This window comes from Stylophora pistillata, chromosome 3 (genome assembly GCF_964205215.1).
Source record: "Stylophora pistillata chromosome 3, jaStyPist1.2, whole genome shotgun sequence".
Classification (NCBI taxonomy): Eukaryota; Metazoa; Cnidaria; class Anthozoa; order Scleractinia; family Pocilloporidae; genus Stylophora; species Stylophora pistillata.
The window spans coordinates 40,547,109-40,559,184 of record NC_142521.1 but is presented as its reverse complement, the minus strand read 5'-3'; the positions used below and the strand labels follow the sequence as shown (position 1 = coordinate 40,559,184).

At 35.8% G+C, this 12,076-nt stretch overlaps 1 protein-coding gene across 2 annotated transcripts in view; it reads right to left on the bottom strand.

Annotated features, from left to right (window-relative positions):
* Positions 1-12,014, bottom strand: part of LOC111344894 (xanthine dehydrogenase/oxidase) — a 28,294-nt gene extending 16,280 nt beyond the window's left edge. For both annotated transcript variants that reach the window (XM_088753616.1, XM_088753617.1), the window contains exons 1-17: positions 11,879-12,014; positions 9,589-9,791; positions 8,755-8,858; positions 8,347-8,408; positions 7,240-7,338; positions 6,832-6,908; positions 5,929-5,993; positions 5,267-5,456; positions 4,825-4,910; positions 4,223-4,351; positions 3,512-3,535; positions 3,068-3,170; positions 2,408-2,478; positions 1,544-1,621; positions 1,202-1,306; positions 888-954; positions 277-377 (exon numbers count right to left, since the gene is read on the bottom strand). In XM_088753616.1, coding sequence (XP_088609742.1) covers positions 277-377; positions 888-954; positions 1,202-1,306; positions 1,544-1,621; positions 2,408-2,478; positions 3,068-3,170; positions 3,512-3,535; positions 4,223-4,351; positions 4,825-4,910; positions 5,267-5,456; positions 5,929-5,993; positions 6,832-6,908; positions 7,240-7,338; positions 8,347-8,408; positions 8,755-8,858; positions 9,589-9,791; positions 11,879-11,946 — 1,632 coding nt within the window. In that variant the 5' untranslated portion in view covers positions 11,947-12,014. The remainder of the gene's footprint in view (positions 1-276; positions 378-887; positions 955-1,201; positions 1,307-1,543; positions 1,622-2,407; positions 2,479-3,067; positions 3,171-3,511; positions 3,536-4,222; positions 4,352-4,824; positions 4,911-5,266; positions 5,457-5,928; positions 5,994-6,831; positions 6,909-7,239; positions 7,339-8,346; positions 8,409-8,754; positions 8,859-9,588; positions 9,792-11,878) is intronic.
* Between the last annotated feature and the right edge of the window lie 62 nt (positions 12,015-12,076).

Here is a 12,076-nt window from a genome sequence, read left to right as displayed (position 1 = left end):
ACAAACAGGTAATGCGAATATTACAACTTATCAGGTGGAAGTTGTTACCTTGGTCTAACACCAAATTCTCACAACTAATTTACAAGAAAATGTGTAGCAGCCAGATGGGAGAATTAACAATCAGATCAGATCTTGGGGGGAAAAAAGGTTAACAATATTGTCATTTATAATAATTATGTGAAGTTGATGATGCCAAATAAGCTGGTGAAAAGAATTTTGAAAAGCTGAGCTGAAATGTTGAGAGGAAAAAAGTTCCAGATACATCAAAGTTAATACCTTGTAAAACAAGCTAAGAGCCAGCGATTTGCGGTACTCTTTGCTTGCACCCACGGGAGGAGAATCTGGGACAATCTCCTCTCCAAGCATAGTCAAAGCCTCTGAATAAAAAAACAACAAAAAAAGACAAGCATCATTATTTTAACTCAATCTGCCAGATAAAGGAAAAAAAGAAACAGAGTAGGGAAGTCAGGTAATTATATTAGGGAGCCACTTTTTGATTGGCTTTCAAATGTTCCCACGCTCTCAGGGAAAACAATTTTGATTGATCGATATGTACACAATTTTATAATTCTTCCAGGTGAGCTTATCAGAATTACTTTTAATTACCAAAAAATGTGTTTGGACAAAATTTGAACTTGCATTTGTTTTTGTGAAACAGGACCGTGACCTTTCCTTAGCTTCACTGCCCAACCACTTTCTCACAGAGACTATATCTACAGTGAGCCTGCCATTATTTAGTGAGTTTGAGTGAGCGGTACATTACCTTCAACAAAACCTTCAAGGGTAAAGAAATAAAATGAAAACAAAACCTGTCTTGATTCTAAGTTATAATACTTGACACAAATAATTATATAAACACTAGCTCAGCTCAAAACCTAAGCAATCACCTGCAAGAGTAGTCTGCTCAGTAAGTGTTTTACCAACCAAGAATGATTCTGTTTTGAAAGGGTGCATCTGTGGAATAAAAGTTCAAAAAATGAACTTCCTTAAACTGCTGATAGATCTTACCAAAATGTTTGCAAGAACTTTTAACTGTGGTAAAAAGTCAAATAAATGATCTCTTAAGTACACTTCTCCTTTAACCACAATTCACTGAATGGCTTAGGAATAACACAGTTTGCACTTAATACAGCAGCTTTCATTACTGAATATATTATTCTCAAAATATTTAAAGATACATTTGTATGATGTATTAACTTACCGCATGAGGCTCAATTCCACCATAGACAATCCTGACAGCACTTAAGGTCATGGTACTCTGGTCAACCTTGGCGACAAACCCAGCATTCACATAGGCATGGGCATTCTGAAAGTTAGAATTGCCAATAGTCATAAACTATCATTCACACAGACATCAACAAGCCTTTATGGAGAGACAGCAAGATACACATGTGTATCACCTGAATGAAAAAATAATTATAACATTGGAGCTGGTGATAAAAGATACACAAAGGAACCAAATTAAAAAATCATGATACTGACAGTTTCTGCAAGTAATTAAGATAGATTTGTTAGTAGCAAATGCAATATTCATACCAGTTACCTGTGATCTTGGCATAACTTTGTAGGTGCAAATGATGCAGTCACTTGTAAATATAGGTAACAAGAGTGCCAAGATTATCTGAGGAAGTAAAACAAAATGATTCATTATACTGCCATAAGAATAAATAGCGCTAAACATAATTTTTCAGGTGTAGTGTAGCAAGAGGATATACCTGTGTATACAGGCTTCACTAACTTTTCAACTTAATAACCAAGTGGCTATTGATAACTTACATGTAGATGCTACAACAATTTCAGTTTGTTTACTAGCCAAACTGGCCATGCGGTGGAAATCGAAACCACTTGCCAAAACTTAATTTCTTCTAGTCTGTGGCAAGTAGCTAGCATTAGTGTCAAGCTCTATGTATATCCTCTGACTATATGGGAGAGTCATTAACTCTGGTCTCACTAAAAATGTTAAGTTATGTGAGCAAATAAAATCAAAAACAAATCAAAATTGTCATCACTCTGTTCCTTTTGGAAGCTTAGAAAAATATCACATAAAAACAAATAAACCATGCCCACAATCTAGCTTGCACTTTAAATTAAGGAAATTTCAAACAGGTATCCATTAGAGCTCCTTGCCTCCCCTGCTTCCCCAATGAAAGGTGTGGGGCACATACACGTACAAGTATACAAAGGGGTCAACAGCTGGCCTCATTAAATTTGCTAGTAATATAGTTGTACTATAAAGAAGTTCAATCCAAGCTGTCTTGACGTCTGACTGATCTTCTAAAGGTCTCCTAAAATTCCAGGAATTAATTTTATTCAGTGACCTGTATGAAACAGTGAAAAGTATATGACAAGTCTAGGACATAGTGGGGTTTATTGAAAGCAAAAACAAGTTTTTTACAAGTGTTAGTACCTTGCCAGTCATATCCAATGAAAGAAACTGCATAAGTGAGTACTGAGTTTCACTTGCTGTTGAGCTGTCAGCTGTAAAAATTTGATATCATTTTGTAACAAATCAAAGCAAATGAAAAAAAAACTAATAATGACAAAAATTTAAATCAAGGTCCACAATTTTCTTAAAAATAAAGTAATTTATTTCAACTCAAATGCAGAAACTTTGCAAAAATTTAACAATTTCCAGGAAGATTCTTATCCCTTTCATTATAAAGTTTTTAATCTGCAGTGATCATGAAAAAATAATTTGGGATAAAAATTAGAGCAAGATTATAACCCTGGTTCACCATCATAACTGACAATTTTTGATACTGATTTTAATAAGAAACAATCATTCAGTAGCCGGCAAGTTTTCTGCAGTTTTCCAAGACAGTCAATCATGGCTGGATTTCAAAAACCTTCACTCTCATGGCCCTCTCGGCGTAAGTTCTAGGACTCCCTAAATAATTCATTAATCTAACCCATTTTTGTAGTTGTTATTTTTGTTGTTTTTATTTGATACTAGACATGTCAGTTCTATAACCTTAGGAGGTGTCAACAATTTTTTGTAACAGATCAATGATCAAAAAAAGCACTAGGAGGGGAGGGGGGGGGAGAGAGAGGGAGCATTAGCCCTTACCAATAATTAGCCTGGCACCAGCAGCCTCAAGGATGGTGAAAATATCAGAAGGGAAATCAGGATGATCATGAGTTAGCATCAGATTTCCAGCAATACTAGCAACCTACATGTATGAAGAGAATTTTCAAATTATACCTTAATTATGATAATTAACATACAATGGAGAATTATTAACAACAGTTTAAGGTTTAAAGATTAAAAGAAATTCTACACCAGTCCTGCAAGATCAACTACGTAATTTTTGCTGTGTGGTCCACTGGTTGCAAATGGAAACAGCAATGGAGGGGGAGAAGATGACAAAATGACACCTCACATGCCGTTAGGTATACTGATCACTGAGTGGGTGACTGACAGTTTTGGGGATATGTGACATCCTTTTTAGGTACTGATATACTAACATGGAGGTAACATCAAATGACAGATAAAAAATCAAATATAACTTACATTCCGAACAGGAACATTGGCCACCTACACACAATCAACAAAGAGAAAGAGGAAAATAATGTTCATATTCATTTAATGGATCTCTTTCTTTTTAACTGCATCTTAATACTGTACTGGTGAACAACTGGACTGTCTTTTGCCACTTTTTGCATCTCCATTGCCGACATTGTCCAAGAATCATAAACTTAGTATGAATTCAATTTTTTTCATGTGCAGGAATAAAGTTAGCACTCCTGAGGTGGGCCTTATCTTGCCCACTCGGGTATAGCCAATTGGAACACGGGATTCACTTCTTATTGCCCATGGGCAATGATTATTTTTTTTATCTTTTTAGCCTTGTTCTTGCTGTAACTTTTAAAATTAGTAATTAGGATCGGAGATACTAGCTTGTAAGCTACACTGAAATCCAAGGATAAATAAAGCTTATGTATGTATGTATGTATGTATGTATGGGCACTGCCAGCAATATAATAATAAATTACATTAAAGTGGATCTGTAGGTATGTACATGTATGAGGGAGGATGCCCATCAAGGCCAAACCCCCCTAAACTTTGTAATAGACTCTTTGTCACCCCTTGAACTTGACATCCTTATTTCAAAACTGTGAGGAACGCTCTTTTACATTTCAAGAAACCGCAGTACATATGTATGATTTTCATCTATTCAAAATTCATCGGTCAGAATGTCTGTTAGTGTCAGTAATAATTTACCTTGCGCACATGATCAGCAAGCACTTTGTAACCAGACATCACCTTAGCTTGGTTATCCAGCACACTAATAAGAGTGTTCAGGGTAACAGCAGCACCAATGACAAGATCACCATTGGGTACCTGGGGTGACTGTGATGACAAAGAGAAACACAAGAGGTTTTCATTCATTATGTCTTTTCAACTTCAAGTTAAGAAGCTGCTCATTAATTAACATCTTAGAGTTGGCTTGCGGGGCAGAATGGTAAATTGCAGTTAATGATGCATCCTTTTACCCCATTACTACCCTAACATCAGTATGCATATTCACCTTTACTGTTTTCTATACATTTCCAAAGGTGGTGACAAGGAGAATTTATTTGTTTAACAGTAAAGCTTTTCTTAACTTGGTGATCATTTCCTTTATTCTTGTCAACTTAATGGGTGATTTGGGGTGATAATGCAAAGAGAAATTAGATCTTAATCATCAAGGGTTGAGGTTATCACAACATTGATCACTTCCTATCATTCAGCAGCAGCAGCAGCTACCCTGTTGGCAATGATGAAAGAAATGCGCACCTTGGAAGGGCTCAACAAGATCATAATTATTAAAATAATTAATGTACCTCAGTCACACTTGGTATGGTGTGGAGCTTCTCAATTTTCGTTAGGTCAATCATCACATCAAAAGGACCATCATTCTTGTAAATACCTGCAAATAATCAAATACAATTTGGTTTAACTAAATTTTTTCTTAATCAGTTTCATTTAACCCATTATGTATCATACATAACCAACATTCTTTTCTTTCTCAAACCACTTGTTCAAAAATGAAAATGTTTAGTTTTGAGGCTGCAACTTTTAAATTTTAAAATTAAAAACAAACAAACAAAACAATTTTTGCGCATAAGAAAATTAAGTGGTTACTTGAAAAATAATGTAGATTAAGACTATTTTTACAGCTATTAATTAAAGAAAATTGTATGCAAGTCTACTGGTCAGGAAAAGGATTTTGTAGATTTTGTAAACACTCCACACTCAGTGACTCGACAGCAAATGACTGTGTACCTTTCCCAGTGTTTCCAGCCACAAGCCTGATCTTATCGTTTTTGTGTTTTGCCATAAGTGTGTACAGATCACCCAGTGTTGTTGGAGCATACCAAAGTACACCATTATCTTCATAAACAGGTGCTGTGAGACACTTCTTTGTACAATTAAGACCTCCATGGCCACACACACCTGGACATTTGGTTATTTCCTGGTAAGAACAGTCAATATGACACAGTAACATCATTCACTGTGGAACATTCAGCTAAGATAACAATTGATTTACTATTTGTGAGGACACCTGACATTCAGAAGTTAATAAAAGTACTTCTAGAGTGAATTAAGCATAATCTGCAATCATTGTTTGGGCTTTAATTCTCAGTGTACAACATGCTTTCTTCCCCATCATGGAGTAGTGGATCAATTTGTGATGACCCAAAATAACCCCTTGAAAACAGACTAACTAAATATAATTATGTCCAGAAAAGACCCAAACCCTTAAAAATCTTTAAAGGACATCTTGGTTATTATAAATTAAATATTTCAAAACAGACCACTGACATAATCTTGGAAAAATAACCCCTTACCCTACATTCTGTGAAGAACAATCTCACCCCTGTTGGGATGCACCGAAAAAGACGGTGGGTAAATTAAATATGATTGAAATGAAATCTTGCTCTTACCTCGATGTCTACTGGATTTTCAGACTTTGCAAATGTTTTCATTGCATCCAGAATTGGTCTGTAGCCTAAATAGAACAATGAACATTAAAATGTCATGTATATGGAACTGTGCATGGACCTCATTCTATCAGAAAAATCTGTAGTCAACGTCTGAATCAGTAGTTTGTTTCACAGGACACTGCTTCTCCACTGACCCCTCCTTCTCTGAATTTAGAGATCTATTTTGTTCTTAATGGGCTTGTTGTCCCTTTACATTCTAATATTTATCAGCATACAGATTCTCCCCACTGTTCTCTGTATGTATCCTGTGCTACTGACAAGGAGAATTTCTTTTAACAATCAATTTAAAGTGCTCTTTTGGATATTGATCATTTCCTCTATTTCTCCTGACCTTAATGTTTGATTGTGCCGTGATATTGTAAGGAGAAATTAGCTGCTGGTGACTTTTAGAGGTTAAAGAGTTAACATTCAAGTAATTCATACTAGACACTTTTTATAGAACATGATTTCAATTTTTAACAACTGAAGTCCTCTTATGTCTCCTCATCATGCCAAACTGTTTCTTAATGCTAAATTTAACCAAATGTTTTTATACATGTATTTGAATATTAGCTTCTGGACGCCATACAGCAAGCACCATCGCTTGTGACATTTTAATCCAACCTGAAGACTCATTTATTTGATCAAGTCTTTAATTAGTCATTAGGTTTTTGCTTAATACTTTTATAGTAAGTTGTTTAAGTCATCTTTATCTTATTTTTTATCTATATAACCCTACAGCACTCTGAACTCTAGCTTGGGCGCTATAAAAGTCTTAATTGTATTATTATTATTATTATTATTATTATTATTATTATTATTATTATTATTATTATTATTATTAGACACACAAAAGTAGTCTACCTGTGCAGCGACAGATATTTCCATCAAAGTTATCTTCAATCTGTTGTTTGGATGGACTGGGATTCTTCTGCAACATACTGACCAAAGCAGGTAACAATGTATAAACACATTTATTATACTATTCGATAGCTTGCCAACATAAAACATTTGAAATATTTAAAACTTCTGTGGAAAGTATAATAGGTATCAACAAACCTCATGCACTGAATTTGAGACAAGCACAGGCCACCAACAGAATGATATGCATGTACACACAATATAATCCAGTGTACAATTATTATAACTTAAACTTGACTTGAGCCTTGATACTCTAGGTTGTCAAGAATCTAGCATCAAGGATTGAGAATCAAGAATCAAGGATCAAGTTTCAAGGGGCTATCAACTTACTTTTGAGTGTGCAATACCAACCTGTACATGTTCATAACAAATCCCGGTGAACAGTAACCACACTGGCTGCCATTATGTTCTGCTAATCTCTCCTGGATGGGATTGAATCCATCAAAACGACTGCAAACAAACAATAGTGGAGCAATTTATTATTATTTCAATTTACCTCTTATGCCCTTGTTAAGTTAACCATTAGCCCTCTTCCCCCAAAACAATGTCGTATCATGATTCCATCAATCAATCAATCAATCAATCAATCAAAGTTTATTGTCTAACGTGAGGCATGGTTGCCCAATTGCCCAAGCCAGAGGCTCATGTATAAAGAGGTAGACTATAAATTAACTATAATTAAAGGTATATTATTAGAAGTACTTAAAACTTTATAGGTAAAAATATATAAGTTTAGAGTATAAGTGATAATTGTAAAATTATAGGTGATTAATATTGATAGTTAAAAGAGTCTAAACATTATGTTTGGTGAAAGATATTGCAGTAGATGAATATGAATAAGAATGACAACGTATGTGTATGTACAATAAAAGTCAACTACATGTATTACATTTACAGATTGGTCCTAGAGTGCTAAAATCGAAATTCTTAAGTTTACTACAGAAATCGCTAAGCTTAGATGCTGTTTTAATTTCTCTAGGTAAACTGTTCCAAAGGTGACTAGCTTTATATGTAAAGGAATTATGATACGATCTATTATTATACCCTAGTTGCACTAGATTAACACCTTTATTCCTTAAACTATATCGAGATTCCCGCAATTTAAAAAAGTTTTTAATATAATTATTCTGGACCATTCCATTTCATACATTTAAAAAGTAAAACCAAGGAAATATAAAATCGCCTATGTTCTAGAGTTTTCATGTCGCTTTTAGTTAAGATTGTATAATTGTAATCAACATTATTGCCGAGATTAAGCAAAGTTTTGAGTGCGTACTTATTGACTGACTCAAGTTTAGAGCTCATGTACTTTTAGAGTGTGACAGGAATAGGACTCTTATTTTTCACACAAATAGAACTCTTCTAACATGTTGTGTCAACTACTTTTGACACTGATTATAGTTACAGTTAATTGAGTAACTAATTAAGTTCACATGTTGCTATTTCAATATAACTCACTTCCCAATTCCTTCAATTGTTGTAACTTTGCCACCGTTAACACCACATAAAGGAAAGAGACACTGAAATAAAAATAAAAAATGGTATTTATGATCATGAAACCAATATTAATTCAACCAGGTGACCTTCTAATGAAACATCTTTAGTTGAGATTTAATGAGAATATGTTAATTTGTTTGACTAATGAAGACACTGAGATAACTGTACGTAGTAAAACCTACTGGATAGATAGAAGCGATAGAGTTATCAGATTTTGGATGCTTGTTTAATTTTTTCTTCATTTTCATAAATCAATCACCAGTAAGTGATATCTCAACTATGACCCCTTCTAAGGTACAGTTAACTGTAATTTAAGTGTGTAGCAGATTTTCGACAACCAAATGGCAAAAGGAAAGGTTATAATCTTACAGAGTTGACTGCCACAGCGACATCTTTCCCAACACTCAGGTCACGTCTTGTTACTGACACTACACAACAACCACAGCCTGCTTCGCGACACATCACCTTTGTTCCTAATGAAACATTCAGAGGAAACAAAACTCATCATACCTTAAATTGTATCTCTCAATTTAACAGGCCATATTTCACTTTATTACACGACTCAGGCAGTCAGAAGGCCAATAACTAAAATCAACCAATCAAAATGCTCTATTGCCGGTCAATATTCTCTCAGTATTAGACCGGGCACTGTCCCGAATGGTCCCAAATAATACTGCACTTGTGTCCCTTTGAACTTCAGTCATATAATAAATCTCTTATTAACCAAGCTTGCTCGGGACTGTACTGGAAGAATATCGGTCCTCTGTCTTTTTTGTATGGACTGAGCGCAGCGAGGTCCATACTGTCAAGACCTCGGGCCAATATTCTCCCAGTACGGCCCTCGCACTTGGTTAATAAGATATATGTATGACCCCCTGAATTCAAAAGTTTGTTTGAACTGAAATCTTCTCTCATTCAACCCAGAGAAACAATTAATATTTTATTAAATTATTTAACCTCCTTTTCTTTGTCTGTATCGAAAGTTACAGAACCTTGCTTTTTCTGCTCAGATCTAAGGCCTGTGACTGCTTTGTGCTTGGGCATGAAATCCACGCAGAAAAAAAACTTGGTTCATAACTTACAGTAATGACCTCGTACTTGGTTACTAAAAGGTATCTATCGGGAATCTATTTCTTGGAACCCATTTTACAGACTAGAATAATTGAGCTAGGTCTCATTCCTCAATCACAGCATGTGATTTACCTTGTAATCCAGGCTGATTTCTGATCCACTCATTCAAACTCATGCTTGGGTCAGGATTGGTCACTTTATACTGTGTTCCATTTAGTGTGAAACTGATCTCATTTACAGGGGAAGGAACAGACCAGAACTTCACATTTTTTTTACAGCTCTTACATTCACCATTGTAAATACCACTGCATAGCTCCCCATTTTCTGGAACAAGCCTACACACAGGTAAATTAACCACTTGGTAAAATGCCAATGAAATTCACAGTTAACAACTAATCACCGAAACAGAGGTAGCTTAGGTACTGGATATTCACCAAGCTGTAAAGTGGCAAGGTAAATATCAATGTAACTCTAGCCACTGACACTGAGGTTAATGGTTGTTTCAGTATATACTAAAAATAGTGAGATAATAATTATAGCAGAAAAAGATGATTTCAACTCATTTATTCCAGCGACCTGCAACAATTACAATACCTTCAGGCACAAATTCTGCACACATCGCTCAGAGGTGAATAACAGAGGATATCTGGAGTTTGAGTAACCAATCAGAGCCCACCTTCAATACTGTATCCCCTATTTCAGCATAATTATAGAGTATATACTAATTAACAATTATTCCACGAACGCACGTTGGATATGAGATGACAGATAGCCAACGAGGCGCGTAGTGCCAAGTTGGCTATAATCATCTCATATCCAACAAGCATGAGTGGAATAATTGTTTTATTAAAAACGCCCCCAAGATATTAGACAAATCTTACCAAATCTTAAATTTTTTAACTCCCTCTTAAACACGAAGGTGCACTATAAAAGGAGCCTTAGGTCCCACTGGACCATTTGTCAATCAACCGTCGTGTGATGTAGAACTCTTAGAGTCAAGTCAGCTTGAGCTACAGCTACTCCAAAGCAGTGAACAGTGGGTGCATTCCTCAAAATTGTTTTATGTCATCACAATACAAGAATTTTTGAGATTTGTATTTCCTTTCTCCAATGGAAACTGTCTTTATTGTGGCGGTAAATTTGAGATCGAAGTAGGTGGTTCGCACATTACCTCATGCCACCATGCTGGTGGAGTAAACAATAGCTCTTTTTGTTCATCTACCAGCATTTGAATTTGACCTACACACGTCAACGGTGAGTGACAAATGAGCCTAGGTCTTCCCAGGGAAGACTTCCTTATATAGCGCGCTTTCGTGTTTAATTTTAACCCGACGCGCACACTTATCATGTTTGTAGATTATGGTATACTGGCTCATATACCATAATGGCTAAGCCTATAAAAAGTCTTGAATTGCATTATCCAATGATCCAGATTTTAATAATACCAAATATCCATATCCGACACCTACAACTAGGTCCTCCATCTTAAATATAGGGGCTACTTTAGTGGGTCCCTCCTGCAGGTACTCCATCCATCTCTCCCTTGCATAACTATATTTTACTCATAATGATCATAATCTGCCATACCCAGTGGTACAGAAAACCTGCTTAACAAGCTGACTGAAATATTTGGGGATTGACAAATCACAGGATTTGAACCAATAACTTGTCTAGCACAGTTTTGAAACAAATCAATATGGGGAGCATCGACAACCGTGTAGGCAGAATATTTCAAGTTACCAGGTGATGTGTTTACACTAAAGATATTTTGCATACAATTTGTGTCATGGACTCATGGCTGTTTTCTACCAACAAAACATTGACCTAATCTCTGAATCTTACAAAAAAAGTGAATGTAAAAGAACATTTTCAATTCTTTTCTTGGACCGAGAAAGTAACCCTTACTTTTGAATGCATCAATAAAACTATGTTAGAATACAGGTACAGCGCTTAATGGGCCATGCGATTATGTGACCGCTTCTAAACATACCCTTTCCCAGTCATGTATACTAAACCACAATGAAGGCAATAACGTTTTAAATTGGCTCTCCTTAACATCTAATAAAACTGCCATAAGCTAAGAAAGCAAAACATTTCCAAACTGGCAAACTGAACTGTTATCTTCACTGCAACGAGAGCCAGTCGAGAACAACTCATCAACCTTTTCATGGCTGCGATCGGACCTCGCATGCAATCATCTTCCATTGTCGCTCCATACATCGCTAAATGTATTTTAAAAGACTTCGAAAACACTGATATAAGTCGTTAACACCTTTTAAACAGAAAGGCATTGTGATGATCACACGAATGAGACAAACTCTAGATGAAAAGAGTTGAATGATTTGCACTTTAAATTTATGCAGTGGCCTCTAAAAGCTTCAGCTCAAGTTCTGCAGGAGGGCAATATCTGGTATTCACTTGCCTGGTATAACACGAAGGGCATTCCAAATGGGGCCGAGTGGAAGAACTCATTTCTTCGACCAAAGGCATCCCATTCACTCGAAACACCGTACTGATTTTGTTACGGCAGGTTAATTGCGTCACGTGACGACTTAGGGCCTGATTACATGAGCCGGGCTGATTTCTTTTGTTTTCACGCTTTGGCGAACACCAAAACAAA